This window comes from Corvus hawaiiensis, chromosome 21 (assembly GCF_020740725.1).
Source record: "Corvus hawaiiensis isolate bCorHaw1 chromosome 21, bCorHaw1.pri.cur, whole genome shotgun sequence".
NCBI classification, from domain to species: Eukaryota; Metazoa; Chordata; class Aves; order Passeriformes; family Corvidae; genus Corvus; species Corvus hawaiiensis.
The window spans coordinates 10,996,224-11,017,482 of NC_063233.1; the positions used below are offsets into that span (position 1 = coordinate 10,996,224).

At 42.4% G+C, this 21,259-nt stretch overlaps 1 protein-coding gene across 2 annotated transcripts in view; it reads left to right on the forward strand.

Annotated features, from left to right (window-relative positions):
- The window catches only part of LOC125336612 (UDP-N-acetylhexosamine pyrophosphorylase-like protein 1), a 40,177-nt gene extending 20,074 nt beyond the window's left edge, over positions 1-20,103 (forward strand). Inside the window, exons 9-20 of one of the 2 annotated variants that reach the window (XM_048325351.1) lie at positions 2,633-2,741; positions 3,842-3,978; positions 4,962-5,122; positions 6,758-6,867; positions 8,155-8,340; positions 11,313-11,461; positions 12,076-12,264; positions 13,062-13,252; positions 14,871-14,991; positions 16,621-16,818; positions 17,122-17,253; positions 18,060-20,103. In XM_048325351.1, coding sequence (XP_048181308.1) covers positions 2,633-2,741; positions 3,842-3,978; positions 4,962-5,122; positions 6,758-6,867; positions 8,155-8,340; positions 11,313-11,461; positions 12,076-12,264; positions 13,062-13,252; positions 14,871-14,991; positions 16,621-16,818; positions 17,122-17,253; positions 18,060-18,263 — 1,887 coding nt within the window. In that variant the 3' untranslated portion in view covers positions 18,264-20,103. Of the gene's footprint in view, positions 1-2,632; positions 2,742-3,841; positions 3,979-4,961; positions 5,123-6,757; positions 6,868-8,154; positions 8,341-11,312; positions 11,462-12,075; positions 12,265-13,061; positions 13,253-14,870; positions 14,992-16,620; positions 16,819-17,121; positions 17,254-17,642 lie in introns of both variants that reach the window. The other variant, XM_048325352.1, reaches the window with a different exon arrangement.
- The last annotated feature ends 1,156 nt before the right edge of the window (positions 20,104-21,259 follow it).

A 21,259-nucleotide genomic window follows, 5' to 3' on the forward strand; every position in this document is an offset into this window, starting at 1 on the left:
GGCCGGGCCCACGCCGAGGGCTGCGGCCTCGGGGCGCCTCGGCGAGTGGGCAGCGCGGGCCGAGACCTCCTCCTGACCGCCCGCGGAGAGGCCCGTCCCGCCGGGGCTCCCTCACGGCCGGTGCCTCCGCGGCCCCGCCGGGCGCGCTGGGTCCCGCCCCGTCCCGGTGCCACCGAGCGCGGATGCGCCGGCGCCAGAGCGGCACCGGAAGCGGCTGCCGGAAGCGGCCGCTCCGTCCCGCGGGACGATGGCGGCAGGCGGCCCCTGAGGTGCCGCCATGTACTCGGGTGCCGCCGCCGCCGCGGGACCGCCGCGCCGGGACTTCATCTCCGTTACTCTCGGCCCGGAGGAGGCGATCGGGGTCGGTGGCTACAACAACAGCAAGGCCTGGCGGCGGCGCTCCTGCTGGCGGGTGAGGGCCACGCGCGGAGCTGTGCGGTACCGGGAGTATCCACGGGCTGGGTGCGGGGGGTACCTGGCTATGGGGGAGGGCTGTTGGGCCGGGCGATCAGGAGTGTCCCTGGGCTTAGGTGTAGCTGGACTGTCATGGGGGACCTGGCGTGGTCCCCCAGTTCCGAGTCGGGCTGAAGCCATGACTGCGGGCCCTGGGCGCTGGGGCGGCCCCGCGCTGGGCTTTGCTCTCGGAGTGCTCGCGGGGCAGATCTCCGCGGGGTACGGGTGGGTAGGGCGCGGGCTGGCTGACGGATCTCCACGTCATGTCTTAATTTTCACGAGCAAAGCTGGGACGGTGGCATACGGTAAAATGCTGCCCTCTGCTAGTGGACATTTGAGGGGCAACGCTGTGCTCCCTGGACAGGAATGAGGGGAGTGAGATTTGGTCTCTGTGCCCTTGTTCCCCGTACTAAGGCTGAAGGGGAGAGTCCTGTCTTCTGCCCTAGTAGAGTACAGGGAACAGTTTTGCTTTCAGTAGAAAAGCTGAGTGTGAGGAGAGGGGTCCTCTGGCAGAGCTCTGGGAAGTGACCTTGTCTGCTTGTGGGTGGAGTGGGCAGGCAGCTTCATGTGGGGAGTTTTGGGCTGGAGAGTGTTCTGTGGGAAAGAGTGAGTCAAATGGACAAGATAACCCTTGTTACAGATAGGAGATGATGTATAGTCACCTACAGAGGCTTTACAGGTCATCAGATGAAGTGTATGAAGAGCCTGTTTAGGGACACAGTCTCACAATTCTCTTTGTATTACCAGCTAGAGAAATATGGGCCTGACTCATCGCCCTTCATTGTATTCTTATTCTTTGTGAGCGAAAAAACAGTGAGATGGTGATGAATGCCCTCGTGTGTTCTTGTGCCTCATTCCTACGCGTTCCAAGACGCCACAGTTAAAGCTTCTTTTCCCATCCTACCCTGATGAACCACAGGGCTGCTGGATTTCAAGCATCTTTCTGCAACGGGGAGAGGGTCATACAGTTTGCCATGCAGGTAGAACTGAAGATGACACAGTGCGACCAGCATCTTGCAGTGTGCACAGAGAAGGGTGTACAGTGTTCCTGTACAGCCAACAGCACAGGTGGAAGGCAGGAAGCTGTGTGCTGTGGGACTCACAGTGTGAGCACATTGACAGGTCTGCCCTGAGACATTCCCGGCCTCTGGCTGTTGCTAAGAGGATGAGGACTATGGGAAGTGCTGTGTGGTTTGTGGGAAGGGTTGTTCCCAAGCGTAGCATTGGCTATGAAGTTATACCAAAACCAGAATTAGTGAATTTCAGGAGGACTGTTGGAAAAGTAACAGTGACAATTTAGCACTTAATGTTTAACTCCAGCTTCTCTCTCTGTAAATGGAGGCTAATGTACATTGGCCTCTTCCAGGTTAATGTAGCATTTGCTGTCAAATTTTCAGTGATTGTTGCATATACTTTAGTGTTAACAATACATTTTTGGCCAGGACTAAACTCAAAAAGATTGTGGGTTTGTCTTGTTTGCTGTGTTGGTGTTTTACTTCATTTTCACATTGCTGCAGGTTGGTGACTTTTTTTTGTGGTGCAGAACTTGTTCTGTGTGACAGTTCCCATGCTTGTCAGAGCCAGGATGCCTGACTTCTCTTTCACAGATTCACAGAATATCCTCAGTTGGAAGGGGCCCACTCTTTAAGAAAACGGCCCATATGAGGATCAAACCCACAGCCTGTCCAGTGATTGGTGCTCAGCTTGTTTTGAGCTTTTCTTCTTTGCTGCAGTAACATTTTTAGTTTTCTTATCATTTTCTTCTAATTTTGTGTGTGCACTCTGCAGTCCCTCCCCAGCCAGGAGGAAAGAGGCTTTTGGCTGATTTCCCAGTTGATACCTGGGCAGGTGCTCAGGTCAGCCAGTGGAGGTTGTGATCAGAGTCAGCTGTAGTTAAAGCTTTCTGGGAGTCTTGACACTTGGCAGGTTCTGAGGTTCTTGCATTAAGTGGCTCTTATGTTTCTGTGAGTTTGTTGTGCCTTGTGCTGGCCGGTTGGATTTCTATTTTCTCTGTCATCAAAGAAATTAAGCAATGCATATATGCAGTTGGAAACAGAGTAGAATTAAACCTACGTGATTTTGTGAATTTTAATCTGAATGAACCAATAAGAATTTATTTTTAACCAAGTAGGCTCTTAATGTCATGCTAAATGTTCTTTCTTTCACTTCTCTCCTAAAGAAATGGAAGCAGCTGTCCCGACTCCAGCGGAGTGTCATTCTCTTCCTGTTTGCATTCTTGGCAGTATGTGGAGTCATTTCGTACACAAGCATGGGGGAAGCATGGAAAAGTATGTGTTCTGTACAGCTCAGAATTGGCAAAATGAGGTGTTAGAAGTTAGGAGATTGTTGTGGGTCTTATAACCAGTTTTAATTTCTATTGGCAATGACTGGGTGTATTCATTAAAGTGCAGTGCTGAGATGATTTTATGTGATGTTTGAATGACGTAATGCTTAATCAGAAATATTTTTTGTATGCCTTTTCTTTGATTAGCTTGACTAGAGCAACGTTTTGTTTTTGTTGATATCCTGGTTTCAGCCAGGACAGTTGATTTTTTGAAGTAGCTGGGAGGGGGTGTGGCTAAGGCCTGGATGTTATTCTGTACCACCTCAGTCATTGCTGGGCATGGGAGAGGGGAGAAAGGGATCCTCTATGCTGGGGAGAAGGGGTTCCTTCTGATGGAGAAAACATGGCAGGGGCAGCTGTCTGTATGTGTGCCTTCTGTAAATAGTTTCTTTTTCTTTTACCTTTTGTTATTAATACTGTTGCCTGTACTCTTTGTTTTCTTATCTCAACCTGTGATCTTTGCCTTTTGTGCATCCAATTTTCAACTCCACCCACCCCAGAGGGAAGGGGAGGGAGAGAGGAAAACAGGCCAGGGAAAGAGTGGCAGTGTCGTTTTTGTGGTTTCAGAGAGCACTGAATTGGGGAGTACCATTCCTAAGCTATGACAGTTGATTAAGATTTGAAGGCTTTGAGTGTGGTTTTTTATTATGTTTGTATGTAGATATGGGTAGCTCAAACCCAATCACTAGAATAATATAATCCTCTCTTGGTTTTGACTGCCTGTCAGTTTAGACATTCCAAGCATTTGTATAATACTAAGGCACATTTACCTCTGACATTATCTTAGTAATTGTATTGAAAAACTGAAATAGTAGCAATTGAAAAAATCCCCATGTGCCTTTTAGCAGCCTCCTTTTATATTAGGGAGAGGATTAATACCAAAATACACTTTTTATCTAACAATTAGTATGTGTTCATCCATGTTTTGTGAATGCAAAAACTTTTTGGAGGTGCATCTACTGCTTGAATGCAGCAAACTGTTACAAATTTCTAACTGCAGCCTTAACTGTTGATTCCTTGTGCTGAGTAGTTTTGTGTGTCTAGGTATAACAAACAAGTCGTTGGATGAGCAGAGAACAGAACAAGAAATTCCTGGATTAAAGCTGGCAAATCCAGCTGTTCTACCAGCACCCCAGAAAGCAGATGCCAACCATGGAGACTACCCTGAGCTTTCACTGCAGGTAATGTGAGAATAAGTTAGTTTTCTAACGCCACAAGGAGTTTGTGAAGGCAAATAGTGCTTGATTCCAGCAGTTGTTGTGGAGGAAGGAGTTAGAAGTTGTAATAAAAGTGTGCTCTTGGTGGAATGCTCTCCTTGCAGGAAGGGCTTTGGTGTAGTATTTCTTGGCTTTATGTTTTTTATTTACGTGTTCTGTATGCTGTTTCTTATTCACTGCTCTGCCCCAAGAGCACCAGGACTTTAGGTCACAGTGACCTCTTGCTTGAGGCTTCACTCGTGCTGTGTGCATCAGTCTCCACTGTTGTGAGGAGCCTGGAGTCATGATTTACCTGGGAGCTTGAGAAATAGCATCAGAAAGAGCAGATGATAGGAGGATTTGAAGGGTTATGTTTGTGGGGAATGCAGTGGGCAAGGAATATCAGCTGACTCTGGATTAGTTGAGCAGAGGAATACTGGTTACTGTGTTGCTCGTCATGGATTTATCTCATGAATTTGGGGATTTTCAGTTAATGAATATGAAATTCTGTATGAAATCTCTTCTTCATCATGCAGAAATGTACATGGATTGCTGTATAGTAATTCTTGGTATTTACACTGGCATTGCGTAAACTTTTTTTTTGCATTCCTTTTGCTAATTCTCATAAATTTACTGTGCCTAGTAAAATGGAATCAAATATCTTTACAATCCTTTGTCACTGCCTTGTGTCAAATGAATATCTGGTAGCAGTAGAGGTAGTTTAAAAATAATTTATCAGTGTAAACTTAAGAACTGGATAATTTTACCAAATGTTTAAAGCAAACAAAACCACAAGGGTCTTTAGCATACCTTCCATTCAGGTCAGAATTTGCCTGCTGCAAAAGAAACAAAATAAGATTTATCTGAATTTATGTTTAATACTGGAATGATGTTGATTTGTGGTTTGAAATTTTACCATCTCTGCAACTTACCAAGCACATATTTCTTTTTTTCCTTTATATTCTCAGAAGCCACCAAAACCACCTCATGTTCGTCGTGGTCCTTCCAATCTTCAGATCAAGGCACCACGGAGAGACATGAGGCTGAAGACCCGACATGATACCATCAGGGCTGTAGAAGAGCTGGTCGAAGCTGATAAAGTAGAGAAAACAGAGAAATCCATTATCAGGTAGAAATGTTTCAGGCAAGGTACAGTGCTTCCCCCTTTCCCCCGCCAAGACCCATTGAGCGTTGGAGTGAAAATTTTTAGGGCTTTTTGTTGTCTGTGTCTGAGGTTATTTTCTTTCTTTGCATGGGTTTGTTCTCAGGCCTGGCCTGATAGCTGCTGATATTGCTAGGCTAGATAGATTTCTTTTTGATGAATGTGCAGAGTCTCTGATTCTACTGTTTGTATCCCACAGCTGCAGAGAGTTTGAAGCCCTGCGAGGCTGGCTGTATTTCTAATGCACTTAGACACTCTTAATGTTCAGAAGGATTCTCCGTGTCCAGAGGTTTCTGCATGTAGTTTGTTGTAATAAATGTTAATGTAACAGTATCAATATAATAGTGCTGCTACAAGTGTCTTTGTCTTGGGCCAGGCTTGGAAAGTGATAGCAGTGTCAGTGCTGGTTGTGGGTTGGTGCCACTAAACACAGTGGGCCCAGGCATGCATGTGTATGCAGTTGTGTGTGTTTAACAGCATGTGCTCACTTCTTTCTTACAAGATATCTCATCCCTTATACAGATCTGGTCTTTAACAGAAGGTCTGTGCTTCTATGGTCATGGAAGTGTTTTGATTTGGGAATAAGTGAAGGAAAGTAATATGGATACTGAAAAGTTCAGCAGAGGTTCTTCAGATTTGGAACATGAGGCTTGGGGGTTTTAAGTGTTTGTGTTCTCTTTAGCACTGGCTCAGATGAGCTGATCATAGCATCAGAACTGTGCCTACCTCAGCATTTTGGCTGTCAGTGTTTTCTGAAAGTGTTTTATTGTTTTGCTTTTGCTTGTAACTCATAAACAGGTGGTAACAAGAGAACTTACAAGAGCAATGAAAACATAGACTAGTTACAAATTTAAAGAATGAAAGTAAGAAATGAAATATGGTATTTATCTAAGTCAGAAGATATGCTGACTGTAAACAATATAAGCTTTAAAGGTCCTGTTAGCCTGGTTCCCTTAGGAAGCATATAATGGGCTCAAAGGCAACATACCTATATATTAAATGGTATGGTTGATATTATTTGATCTTGATATGAACTTGGCTTGACTTGAAGTCCATTCTGAAAGACTTCTCCTTCAGGAGATTCTTCATAAAAACCTGTCAAAAGTGATTTAGGCATCTGTGGTGGCAGAGAAGGCTTGTGATCCCTTGATAGCAAAGTTAGTACTTTGAGCATCTCATCCTTTGTGCTTAATCATGAGTTTTGGTGATCATCATTTGTGTGGTACTATTTAGCATTAGTAGCTACTGTGGTCATTTCAGAGCTGGTAGATAACAAATTGCTTGTAATACAGCATTTTCAGGTGTTTGATTTATTTTAAGAAGTTTTTTATTAAATTCCATTGCCAAGATATTGAATGAAATTCCAAGAGCTTGTAACACACATTTCTTAATCAAGTAAAATTCCTCTGCAAAGAAGATTGCTCTCTTTGAACAGAAAACTTACCTAGTGGGCAGCATAGTTATTTTGATCCTTGATATAAAATCTAACTTCTGTTTTATCAAAGTATTGTGGGATAAAGGAAATGCAGAGATAAGTCCCATTCATTTGCATGATTTTCTGTGACCAGAATAAGTATTAATCACAGTCCCTTGTATTTGCAGCTGGAGAGGAGCAGTGATAGAACCTGACCAAAGCACTGAACCTCCATCCAGTAAAATAAAGGAACCAGAAAAACCTTCATCTATGGAAGCTGAAGACCAGAAAGAACCAGGTAAATAGGACAGCTAATGATACCTTTTTTTTTGGTTTGCTTTTATGGCTGAAGTTGTGCAATTTCTCCCCATACACATTATTTTATTTATTTATTTAGATTAGAGGAAACAGAAAGTGTAGGAGAGATTGTTAGAGCATCCTAGTTTTTCAGTGTTCTTATTTCACTATGCCAGCCTTCATGCTTATTAGCCTTCAGAATTTGAAAATAAATTTTAGAGACAAATCTTTGAAATACAGCCTCTGGGAGGAGGCAGATATTGCAGGACAGGATAATCTAAAGGAGGGCATAAAAGAGACAGCTTTCTTTTCAGCCATGCCTTTTCTTTTGTTCTGCAAATACAGGGAAAGTGACTTCCTGCCCCTGAACTAAATGGAACTCTTTTTAGGGCTCACCAGAAAGCTGCAGAAGTTGTTTTTGAAGTTGCTGTGCTTGTGGAACAAAGAACCTATTGTTTCTTTTTTGAGTTCAGAAAAGAAACCAGGAAGTTCTGGTGTGATAAACATTTCAATGTGATAAATTTGTGATAAATATTTCAATGTGATATATTTGCACTTTTGCAAGCTTAATATTTATGGGGTTGGTTGTGCTGCTTGGTGTTTCCCACTCTAGAAGTCTTTGTTCATAATCTTCCAAAATTTCAGCTAACAGGCGTGAAATTTTTCATGTTCAGTGTGTAACATAAACTCCATGGCAAATAGCAAGCAAAAAATTAGTACAGCTGTAGAAAAAGACATGGTTTTGCCAAGATGGAAAACGTAAATTTTCTTTCTACTTTGGTATTAAATAGAAAGTTCAATAGAAATAGTTTTGTAGAAGTGATTTTAAATTTAACAGAAAGCAGTTAGTAGGAGAGGGAAGATGAAGAAAAAATGTTATGTGTTGAATTAGCTGAGGATTTTATTGTTAAACGTATGTATTCGGCACCTGAATTACCATGGATCCTAATCTGGTATTTCCTGACTTTCATCTCTTTGGGCTTCAGTGATACTCATCTACAACTGTGCATGTGATTATTTTAATGTTTTATTTGCAGAAGTGACAGTTTTGTTGCCGGGGAGAAATCTGTTTCCCCTTGGCTGAATTGCTGACTAGAAACACTGACTGGTTGTTCTGCAGAGGAAAGGCTGCTCTGAAAAGAATAATCCGAGGGTGGTTTTTCCATTGCACTGATCAGTTAGTTTGGAAGAAATTTTATTTTTGGTGGAATGCAGCAAAGTGGTGTGTGGTATAGTTCCATAAGTGCCCTGCAGAAGTCCTGAGCAAGGTGCTGTTTGTCCTCTGCAGTGCCCGTAAACGAGCGCCAGCTGGCTGTGATCGAAGCCTTCCGCCATGCCTGGAAAGGGTACAAGGAATTTGCCTGGGGCCATGATGAGCTGAAGCCTTTGTCCAAGTCCTACAGCGAGTGGTTTGGACTTGGGCTTACCTTAATTGATGCCTTGGATACCATGTGGATTTTTGGCTTAAAAGAAGGTAATTTTTTTTCCTCTTCCACTTTTTTCCCTCTAGAATAATTCCTTAATTTCTCTTCAGGCAGTGCATGTTCAGAGTTCTTTGAAGGGAATATTTATTACCTGTGGCCTATAAGTGTAGCTTTCCTGTGAGGGTAAATACATACATACATATATATGTATACACAATGTATATGTTTGGTAGAATTTGAGGGAAGTTTTAATAAACTTCCTGGTCTTTGTGTCTGTACTAAAACCCCAGTGCTACCTCTGTGCCATTATACAGCCACTGGAGGCTTTCTGCCCATCACTCTTGGGTAGTTTGCCTGTACGTTCCTTGCTTGTGTTTTATCACACCTAATATCAATATTTCATATATGAATTTAAGAAGGCTGTTTCTGTAAGGAATCCATGGGTGGAGAAAGGGAGTGCTCAGTACCTCTTTCCTGAATTGTTTTGCTGTCTATATTTTTGAGAGTTATTTTGGAAATGACCATGTTAGAAAACTTTCAAACAGATTTTAAAAACTAAGCCAAAAAATTTTGCAATTCTGTTGCAAAAAACTTAAATGCTTAATTAGTGTTTAAGACCTTTTTTTCTTGTTGGTTGTTTGGGCTGGTTGGGTTTTTTTTTTTGGTGGTGCAGAGGGTTTTTTTAGTGGTATTTAAAAATTTCTGGAACTGTATCTATTTAAGCATGGTAGATAGCCACCTTTGTAAACTTTTATTAATCTTGCAACTTTTTCTGTCAAGATAGGAAGAACAGAGCTGCCAGTGAGGGTACAATAAATACTCAAAGTATTTTATGGTTCTGTCACTACTACCTTTGAAGTTTATGTAAAGTAATATGTCATGTGTGTGCAGCTCTAGGTTTGAGCAGGCTGTCTTGAATTTCATCAAGTTGTCTGTGTGCTGCTGTTTTTTCCCCCAAAAAAGTTAATTGTGAACTGAGTAGAGCTGTTAAAATAAACTTTTAGTGTTAGAGATGTGTTGAAAACGGGTTCTTGATGAGGGCTTCTTCCTATTTTATATCAGTTCTGCTGATTGCCTTAGGTCCTGGGGTTTCTTCTGATTAACTAATGCTATGTAAATGCAAGTTCTGTTTAAGGCTGCTAGTCTTTCTTAACAGCTGATGAATGCAAAAGCTTCTGTGGCACAGAACTTGGCCTTTGCTGTTGTACTGCTAACAACACTGACAGGGAGATTTTCTGTAATTCTTTTCAATGTGCCTAACATCCTGTATTTGCCCAGCATCCAAGACTGGAGGGCACAAAGGCATCTATTTGCTTTAGAGTTTATCTCCTAAGGAATGTCTTCCATTTCAGGCAAACTGGTTGTTCTGCTGCTTCTCACAAGCAGGAGTTTCTAGAAGCTGTGAGATCACTGAAATAGCTCAGCCTCCAATTGTGAGGGCTAAGCTGACTCACATGCACCATGGAGAGAGACCCTGTGCTAAAGCAGTCATTGAGTGATGCTGCTGCTCAGCTGGTTGATGAACCTAAAACAGCTTTTCTTTTAAACTTTTTTTTTTTTTTAATTAGTAATGTGATAAACAACCATTTTTGTTTCTAGAGAAAAAAAATTGCAACGTCTTGGGATTTTGGGTGTTAGATGCTGAAGCAGTGTCTCGGTTTTGAAAGACAGGTGTCTGCTAAGGAAGGCAGAGGCCCCCCTTGAAGTGGCAGATATAACCCCTTTTCCCTCCAAGTTATTATATTTTGAAATCAAGAGCCTTTAGGTGAAGATGTGGGAAATAGGAATAACAGTTCTTTACTCTATATATATATGTATATAACCAGTCAAACAAAACAACAACAACTCTGGCAGTAACAGCAATCACAAACCCAGTGCCAGCCTTCTCGGCTGTCAGGCCCTTTCCCCTCGGGTGCAGTTCCGCTCGCAGCCGGCAGGGGCGCTGGCGGCTCCCGGTGAGCAGGGCAGGTGCGATGGTTCCCCCGCGGCTGCAGGGGGCGCTCCGGAGCGAGCTCGGGAAACCCGCGGCTCTGGTGCCCTGGGATCCCGGGAAGGGATGGAACAAAGGCTTCACAAACCGCTGGGCAGCCGATCCCGGACTCTCAGGAACAGCAGGCTGGAATGGCAGGGACGAACGCAAATCCCGGGTGGCAGACGAGATGTATCCAGATGGGAAAAAACCACGGAGGCCCAGGCAGGCAGGGTGAGCAGGGCTACAGCGTAGCGAAAGCTCGAAGCAGCAGCAGGCAGGACAGCCACAGCTCGGTCTCCAGCAGGGCAGGGAAAAGCGGCTTTTGGGGTCCCGGCGTTGTTTCCAGCAGGAAGAAAGAACGGCCAAAAAGAAAGAAGCAGCAGCTCCTTTCTCTGCAGCTTCTCTCTCCGGACGCTCAGAGCGAACTGTCCCCACACCCAGGTGTAGACAAAGGAGTAGCCAGGCCCGCCCCACTCCCCTTTTTGTCTTTCTTAAGTACAGCTATTTGTCCCCTAGCAACATGCATATGGGAGAAAATTCCTTTAACAGGAAAACCTAAGACTAAACTAAAACCCCAACAAGCAGGAAGCAGGCTCCTGAGGACATTGCTAGGCTAAAGCTGTTAACTGAAAATGTTACCCGTTGTCTTGGTAGGTAACAGCTTTGGTTGAAAAAGATTTAATTAAAATTAGAAGGCTTTGTGGAAGTGTAACTGATTATCTGATAAGTCAAATGGATGGATTTGAAATATTTTAATTTCTGGACTATTTTAATAAAGAATTCCTCTATTTCTTCTTTTCTTAAGCTAGTAAGGACTTTCTGTTTCGGTGGCTATTTCTGGCTACGCATCTGTAGTGGGTGCTGAATAAGAATTAAGCCAATGGTAATCAAACTTCTGCCAGCATGTGCTCTTAATTTTGATTTTCCATCTAAAATTGTGATCTCTATAGGCAAATATAAGTAACTGTCATGAATATATGGAGTACTCATGTCTCTAGTTGTTGGAACATGCCAGAAGTTCCTAAGTGAACTACCTTTTATGCCTTGCAGAGTTTGAAGAAGCAAGAAAATGGGTAGCAAATGATTTAGTATTTGATAAAAATGTGGATGTGAACCTGTTTGAGAGCACTATCCGTATTCTGGGTGGCTTGCTGAGCACCTACCACCTCTCTGGAGATAGCCTCTTCCTGGAAAAAGCTGTGAGTGACTGGCCTTACAAATGAAACTTGCTTATGTATTCCATACTGGACAAAGTTGAGGGATGATTCCTCAGAAAGTTAAATGTTGCTGGTTTTTAACAGTATCATATTTAAAGTGGTGGGAAAGGCATTTACCATTAAGCTTTGAAGCCTTCACCTCTGCTCTCTGTACAAGCTCAATGCCTTGCCCTGTTTGTCACCTGTTCTTATCTGCTCTTCTGCTCATGAATGGCTGACCATCATAAAGCTCATGAAACAAGAGAGGAAATAAATGATTGGCAAAGGATAATAGTTGTCTTTTGTTGCCCTTTCTGTGTGTCTTAACAGCATCAGCCACCTCATCACATTAGCTAGATCAGCCAGTGACTGCATAATAGGGGTTGCAGCCTCATATGAGGCCTGCAGTGCTAAGGACAAGGTGGGAACTCTGCTCATTACTATGAATAAGTTCATGACTTTTTAAATTTCTTTAATTGCTTGCATCATCTAAAACTAAGCTGCTATTCTATCTTTTTCTATCTGCTTTGTGAAGAAAATCTAATGGGATGTACATGTGTATGTATTTATTTTTGTTTTGTTTGTTGTTTTGTCCTGTGCTCCTGGGTTGTCTTTAGAAAGACATTGGAAACAGGCTTATGCCAGCATTCAAGACCCCCTCCAAGATACCATATTCTGATGTCAACATTGGTCGGGGCACTGCACATCCCCCTCGCTGGACATCTGACAGCAGTGTGGCAGAGGTGACCAGCATTCAGCTGGAGTTTAGGGAGCTCTCTCGTCTGACTGGAGATGAGAAATTCAAGGTATGAAAGAATCAGTTGATGTCTCTCTCTTTTTCCATTTCTCTGCAGCTCCACCACTGACTCTCCATTAATACTCAGTCTCAGGAGTCTGTAAGTTATGATAAATAAGTTGTGAAACTCTAGACAAGGGAAGAAAAAGAAACAAAATATTCTGATTGTTTTATTGGATACCAAAAGTACTAGTGGAGATGAGCAATTATTTTTCTTCCTCAGAAACAGCTTTTAACTAAAAAAGTAATTTCTGAGTGTGGTTTCTTGATGCCATTATCTATATGCAGAGAACAAAACTGAAATGTTACCATCCAAGGAACTAAAATTTCACTCAACAGATAAGAGCCTGAAAGCAGGTCACCATATAGGGAAAAGTTCGTTGAAATAAAAATAGTTTGAGAGAAAATAATATTTTCCACTTTTCTTTTTGTCTGCTGATGTTATTTTGAACTGTATCCACAGCTCAGTGTTGAAGAATGCAATAATTTAAAGAACTTCAGCTATTGCTAAATAGATTCATGTAGTTGTTATTTTTGCTGGACTTCTCCTTTACAAATCTGAGTACATCTTGAGTGCTGTAGTACTGGCTTTTGAGTGGGCTTGCCTTCAAGGAAAGGAAACAGTTATAATTGCTTCAGAGTACTTGAACATACCCAGAACATCATCTTTTGAGAGTCCAAAAGTTTGAAATCTTGAATTTAATATATTGCTCTAGCTGAACTTGATGTCCCTGATGCTAGTGACTAGACACAGTTCTGTACTTCATTTATACCTATAATTTATATTTGCCATTTTCTTTCTTGTAGAAAGCTGTAGATGAGGTGATGAAGCACGTTCACACCCTCTCAGGGAAAAACGATGGCCTCGTGCCTATGTTCATAAACACCAACAGCGGGCAGTTCACCCACCTGGGGGTCTACACTCTGGGAGCCAGAGCTGACAGCTACTATGAGTATCTGCTCAAGCAGTGGATTCAGGGTGGAAAGAAAGAAAATGAGTAAGTTCTTTACACTTCTCATATTGGTGTGAGAATTAGGTGAGCTGTAAAACTCTGTTGTAGTTTGCTGCTTAAAGAAAAATAATGCATGTGCCCAAGAGTCAGCTGAACTTATCACTGTTTTTAAAAGCAAGCTAAGCATAAAGAGGGACCTTTGGTAACTTGATGAAAGAACATGAGGAGACTTAGTCTCAAAACTCCTTCTCCACAGAAACCTTTTCTTCCACAGGTCATCAAATGTGAGGAGTGTCACAGACAGGAGATGAGAATGAAGTCTTTGCAATAGATACCGAGCATAATTATACACTTCTGAAATACTGTGGGCATTTCCTTTCGACAGTGATGTCTGTGTTTGCTCTGGGTTTGTTAGTGAAGGGTGAAAGGAGACAGAAGTTTGATGTTTGTGTTACCTTCTCTTTAATTCCAGCATCCCAGACTGGCTGGGGTTGGAAAAGATCTTAAAGCCCATCCTGTCCCACCCTTGCCAAGGGCAGGGACACATTCCACTAGACCAGGTTGCTCCAGGCCCCGTCCAACCTGGCCTGGGACACTTCCAGGGATGGGGCAGCCACAGCTTCTCTGGGCAACCTGTGCCAGGGCCTCCCCACCCTCACAGGAAAGAATTTCTTCTTTATATCCAATATCAATCTACTTACTTTCAGTTTAAAGACCCTTGCTCTATCACTACATGCCCTTGTAAAAAGTCCCTCTACAAGTCTCGTATGTTTCTGTTATCTGTACTGCATTAGTGGAAGAGTGTTTGCAAGGAGGAGTTAAAGATGTTGGAAAAGCGGCTTTCCTTCAAGACAACTCTGCACATAAGCTAATTATGTTAGACTTGTTAATTTCAAGGAGCTTAATGCAGACAGAGGAAAAACGTGCCTCTTGGAGGCATTTCTGTGTGCCAGAGCAGATGCCTTTCTACAAACAAAGCTTTCATCACTGCTCTTTCCAAGCCTTACCTCGCTGTAAATGGAGAACCGGTGTCTTTGGGACCACAATGGCATTTTGTGAGCCTCACAGTGGTATTAATACACAGGTTGTTTTCCATATTGAAAGTATGTAAAATCAAGGAAAAATCAAATTAAATAATGTGAAACAATGTTTCACAATGAGAGAGGTCAACTGGAAAAGATTGCTCAAGCTCTTTGAATCTCCATCTTTGGATGGGGGTACGAAAAAATTGCTTGAATAACCACTCAGACAACCTGATGTGGCTGAGTCTGCCTCAGAGCAGAGGGTTGAAGTAAAGACCTCCCAGAGGTCCTTCCCAGCCTAGATTTTTTGTGATTTCAATAACTCTGCTTCCAAGGATTTTTGAAATAAAATCTGGTTATTGTCTAGAAACAGTTGCAGGTGCTTTCTTTAATATTTGAATAAGGAGTAAAGTATTATTATTTACTTTGCAAGTAAACCCAGTATTGCTACATGGTAGTGATAACCAATTAATGTCATGTTGATGGTTACTGAGGGGGTTTTTTAAGTTTTCACGTTTAATTAAATATTATTCTTTCGACTGAAGTAACAGTCACCTAAAAGATTGTGCTGAACATCAGCTATGATCAAACATGTTCTGACTGCGCGCATGTGAGGCAACTGGGAATGATTTTTTTCACAGGCTGTTGGAAGACTATATGAGAGCCATAGAAGGAGTGAAAAAGCATCTTCTTCAGAGATCAGAACCCAAGAAGCTTACTTTTGTAGGAGAGCTTGCTCATGGCCATTTCAGTGCCAAGATGGTAAGGAATACAACTGCAAAAGAAAACAGAAAAACCATTACAAAGTTTAAGTAAAACCCAACACAGAGGCAAATGCAAAGCTTTTCCCTCTCCAAAGCAAAAAAAAACCCCAAACCACCAAAAACCCAAACCCCAAGACTATATATACGTGCACATCTGTCCAGTGTGATGGCAGTAATGAGTAACTGGCTTGTAGATACTAACCACATGTGCAAACCGGGGGCCTTTTCTGCGAGTTACTCTAGCAAACCCATTTTGTTCCTTCAACACCAAACATTTTGGTGCTGGAATTAAATTTTCTTTCTGTTTTTTTCTTTTTTTCTGTTCTGGTCATAAAATTCCAGTGTCTGAAATTGTTGAGACAATACCTATTTTATGTATTACTCATTTTCCATAATTCAAAAATACATGTAGACACTTGCACACCTGTGTTTTCAGATTTGCCTTCGAAAGCAGCATGTCATCTAATATTGTATTATGGAGTTAAAAAAAAAATTAGTCATTTTTGAGGTTTCTGTCTAGTAATAACATCTTTTTATTTTCCTACCTGGAAGATTCTTGAGTAAAACAGTATGCTGTTTGCTGAAGGGAAAATTGATTGATCTTAACCCTCTGCTCCTAATTTGTGCATTTTAAGATCTTTCAGTTAAAAAACTCATGCAAGTACAGGTATTGTATATGTGTGTGGCTTGTCTGAAAGACAAGTGATGTATTATTAATATATGTATAGCCTTTCCTTATTTTTAAGATACTCAGTTCTAGTTTTCAGCATGTGCTTCTTGGATCTGAATTTCCCAAAAACTTTCCAAAAAACCTGCTGTAAGACCAGAGTTTGGGTTTTGGGTAGAGGGCGCTGCCCCATCCCAAGATAGGACAGAATTGAATTGAGACAGATAAGATTTGGCTTAGGTGTCTGTACGTGTCAGAACACTTTCTTCTGTTTCAGGGAGTCAGAATTTTGGTTTTAATCCATTATTATTGGGTGAAAGGCTGGACAGGTTTCTTACCCTGGCCAGCTGGAAAAATGGGGGGTGTTTGGCTACTGTGTCTGTGCTGACTTCTACAACCCTCAACTTCCCTTAAGGACTGGACAAAGCTTTTAAAGGTCCGTACAGGGGCATCAGAGTGGTTTTATTATGTTTTTGGGTGATGAGACCTGAGCTTTGATTCTGAATGTTGAGAATCATTAGAGATCCCATATGTGACATTAATCTGCAGTGCTTACTTTCTTATATCAATGGTAGATTAGCTCCAGAATGAGGACAGCCAAACCTTTAGGTGGTTCTGTTGACCCCTTGCATGAGCTGGTATGACATACATGCTTCTGGTAAACCAAAAGACACTCTCCTTCCCTTCAACATGACCTGAGACCTTCTTTTCAGAAACTTGTCATAAAAATGCATTCTTGTACATTTTTAAAATTAATGGTTTCTGTAATACTGCTGCCTGCCTCATGCTACATTACATCAGATTGTTAAAAAGTTACCCTCAAGTTGTTGGTACCAGAAATGTGTTTTGAAGAAGAGAAATAATAAAAAAATTAAAAAGACAAAGGTACACTCACGTCCTCCCTACCTCCCCTTGCTGCTTGACGTGTAACTTCTCAGTAAGAGTTGTTTTGTCTTGCAGGATCACTTGGTTTGCTTCTTGCCAGGTACTTTAGCACTGGGAGCTCACAATGGACTGGCTGCTGATCATATGAAATTGGCTGAAGCCCTTATAGAAACCTGCTACCAGATGTATGCTCAAGTAGAGACAGGCCTGAGCCCAGAGATCGTACACTTCAACCTCCATGCACAGAAGGGCCACAAGGATGTGGAAATCAAGGTGAGCAGATAGCTGGCCTGAACTCCAATTCCATGATTTCTCCATAGCTCTATTCTGCTGTTGAACTCCTGGCCAGATATTAGGGATGGGGTTTGTTGTGGAGCAGTTAATTCTTTTGCTGCCTTGCCTTCTAGCTTTACCCTAGGCTTTGGTTTTAGTTAACCCAGAAGTATATTTAGAAGCTGACATATGTGTAGCTAACTCTTAGGAGCAGATGGAGATGGGAATAATTATTTTTCTCCCTGCATGTATCCTTGAGGAAATTTCCTGTCTGAAATACTCTTGCCATTTTTTCTCTTGCAGCCTGCAGACAGGCACAACTTACTGCGACCAGAAACTGTGGAAAGCCTTTTTTATATGTACAGATTCACTGGTGATAAGAAATACCAAGACTGGGGCTGGGAAATCTTGCAGAATTTCAACAGATATACCCGGGTAAGGCCAGCTTATAGTGACCTTGTTCTGTCAGGACTGTATTTGCTCACTTGCTTTGTAACACCAACTTTGAAAACACACTATGTTTCATCAGATAACTGGGGGGGAATTTGTAAGTATATACAGAAAAATCGTTTTCTTACAGATTGAGATACACTGCTTAGTCCATATAGTGAAAGAACTTGTATTGCATTGATGAAAAAGTGAAATGCAGAAGCTGTAGGCAAGACTATCAAAGTGTTAGAATCTCTAGTATTTAGACTTCAGAAGCTGAGAAGGACATGGCTGGATTGAAAGAACTCTTCAATTAAAGTTGACAAAAGAAAAAATTTAACACAAAATGGCATTAATGGTTTAATAGAAGGTTTTTCTATTCATTCTGACTACAGTGCTCGTGGAGATGTCACTGATACGCTGTGAAAGTGTGATACCAAATATCAATGGTCTGCTCTTAACAGAAATGGATTCAAGGCTTGGGCCAGCTCTAATGTAGGAATCGCTGGTTCCTTTCTGTATATTTGTCCAGAAACTTCAAAGGGATGTTCTTTGTGGTACTTCTCTGCCCTAAGTACAAATGGATATTTTGCTTCATTTATCGTTCTGGTTTCTTTTAAAATGCAATGAGATTTTTTTTTTTTCATTACTGAAGCTTTATATGTAAATGAAAACCAAGTGTGAAATGAAAAACATGAAAACATGATGATCTCTTTCTTAGCATTTATCTTCTCCAAGTGCATCTGAATGTTAAGAAGTAAAAACTTATTTTAGGTTATGTAAAGATATATATTTTTTTTTTCCCCCCACAGGTTCCTACAGGTGGTTATACTTCCATTAACAATGTTCAGAATCCCAGTAATCCAGAGCCACGGGATAAAATGGAGAGCTTCTTCCTTGGGGAAACACTCAAATACATGTTTCTGCTGTTTTCAGATGACATAGACTTAATCAACCTTGACAAATACATTTTTAACACAGAGGCTCATCCACTCCCTATCTGGGTGCCAGCATAGACTCTGCATCAGTGGATCTTCCAGTGGTGGCATTTTTATCTTAAAGTCACTTTATTTTTCAGGGTTTGAGGAGAGATGCTATAATGCACCTTTTTTGGCTTCAAATGACAAACAAAAGCTTGGGAAAAGCATCTCTGGTTTGAAGAAATCATGTCAGTCTTAAATCTAATCCCTGGTTCCGGGATGGGCAAAGCTGTGCCATATGAAGCCGGTTTCCCTGGTAATTGTACCGTGGACCATGACATTCTTGGGGCTCTGGTGACCCAGAACTCACTTATGTCAGTATTACTAAATGTTCATTAAATACTGGGACTACAGCAAGTTGTCTTAGGGCACAGGGTTGTTCCTGGAGAACAGGAATAAGCCTACAGTTTTCTGGTTTATTCTGGATTCACTGAAACACTGGATTACAGAGCCATTCCTTTGTCAGACTGTGACAGTGGTTCAGGTGGAAAGTGGAATAAACAAAGAGCTGTAGTGCTGTCCCAGGGAGAAGCTGTCAGTGTTGCTGCTGGTACTCCGATCTCATTCCAAACTCCCGAGCTATGCTGCATCACCTTAGGAGAAGGAAGAGGCAGCAGAGTATCTGTTGTATAGTGTCTTAGTTTTGTAGAGCACTTTGAATGGTCTATTCAAGCTCTGGCTGAAATGAATGGTTAAAGAGAATTTGCTGCTGGTTTGGCTGAAAGTGGTATATAATTTTGTAGAGGTAATGCAGTTTTTTAACTTACCTGCAGGAATGCGGGAGATAATGTGAAATGCAAGTAAAACATGTGCATTTTGTATCTTATTTGCATCAGTTAGACTCAGGTATTCTGACTGAAAGCTGCTTTCTGAGGTTGGGCACTGGGAAAGCCTGTGAGCATATTGGGTATCAGCCTCCTTCCGTCCCTTCCGGTTCAGATATTACATCGTGGGTGTTTGTTGACTCAAAACAAGCTTACAGCTGTACAGCAAAATTCTTGTTACTCATAATTTCTTGGACCATGGAGAAATTTTCAATTATTTGTTTTCCTTAGGAGTACACTGGGTATTTTCAGTAGTAGTGTTAAAAGCAGACAGTTGAAAGGTATTACAGCAGTTCTAGGCCCCAGTAGAATTGGAGAAATTAATTTCAGTTACTTGAAGACAAAATAGACCCAGGTTTTTTTAAGACTCTTACAGGAGCCCTGGGATCTTTCATTTTTGTATGTGCACACTTTAGAGATTTTAAGCCATGAATTTGGAAATGAGCTTTCTGGAGTGCTTTTCCTTTTGGATTTGGACAGTCCTGTATTCATGGATGAGATCTCAGAAATGTGGTTGTTCATATGAATGTTCATTGTCTCACTGAAAGTCTCTTTCCCGCTGTGGCAGGGGTTGTGATGGGCAGGGCCAGGAGGTGCAGTCCCCACTAAATCCAGGGGCCCCTGGCCGTTAATGGAGCTGACTGAATTTGACTCTAATGGTTCATTTTCTAGTGGCTGAGGGAGGTATTTTACAGTAATTGTAACCTTTGATTTGTAAAGTAAGATGCATCTTTATTCATTTTATGCTGATCCATTCTGTTTGCTGGAGTTACATGTTACTGTTGGGACCACTATTTATCATTCCATGTACTAATGGAAATGGAGAAATGTTACAAAGGTAAAATTTTAAAAAGGTAAAAACAAATTATTTAAATGCACATTTTTCTGTCATCGGAGGGATCCTGTCCTGGGATTGACAGGACATGACTAGTCAGTGCAGAATGTTAATGTTCCTCCCATTATTTTTTTTGCCTTACAACTGGCTTGAGAGTAATAATTCATTTCCTAATGAGCTGAAGGAGAGAAGAAATAAACTGTCACTTTCCCAAACATGTCTTGTCTTTTAGCTGAGTCTGTTGGTCCAACTGTACCAATCTGTCTAGTTCCTGTGAAGACGTCTGAGTGGAAGTGTGCTTTACTGGTCACCAGTACACTGCACTTGAGTGACAGCAGTGCACACCAGGATTCCTTTGTGTAAATCTTCACCTCAGCAACTGGAATCTCTTGCACAAGTGTCTTGGTTTTGAAAGACAGGTAAGGAAGGCAGAAGCCTCCCTTGGAATGGCAGATGTAACCCCTTTCCCTCCGAGTTAGTGTAATTTTGAAATCAAGGGCCTTTAGGCAAAGATATGGGAAATAGGAATAACAGTTCTTTACTATTATATATATAACCAGTCAAACAAACAGCAATAACTCTGGCAGTAACAGCAAACAATCACAAACCCAGTGCCAGCCTTCTCGGCTGTCGGGCCCTTTCCCCTCGGGTGCAGTTCCGCTCGCAGCCGGCAGGGGCGCTGGCGGCTCCCGGTGAGCAGGGCAGGTGCGATGGTTCCCCCGCGGCTGCAGGGGGCGCTCCGGAGCGAGCTCGGGGAGCACGCGGCACCGGTGCCCCGGGATCCCGGGAAGGGATGGAACAAAGGCTTCACAAACCCTGGGCAGCCGATCCCGGTGTCTGGCCGGACCCTCGGGAACAGCAGGCTGGAACGGCAGGGATGAGCACAAATCCCGGAGGCCAGACGAGATGTATCCAAACGGGGAACCCCCCGGAGGTCGGGCAGCAGGGCAAGCACAGCTACAGCGTAGCGAAAGCTCGAAGCAGCAGCCGGGCAGGGCGGCCACAGCCCGGCTTCCAGCAGGGCAGGGAAAGCGGCTTTGGGATCCCGGCGTTGTTTCCAGCAGAAAGAAAAACGGCCGAAAAAAAAAGAACCAGCAGCTCCTTTCTCTGCAGCTTCTCTCTCCAGACTCCGATCGAACTGACCCCACACCCAGGTGAAACAAAGGAGTAGCCAGGCCCACCCCACCCCCAATGGGCAGCCCCTTTGTCTTCCTTAAGCACAGCCATTTGTCCCCTAGCAACATGCATATGGGAAAAAATTCCTTTAACAGGAAAAAAAAAAAAAACCTAGGACTAAATTAAAACCCCAACAACAAGTTAAAACCAAAACTAAAACATCCCCAACCCACAACCATGGCTAAGACTGATAGTCT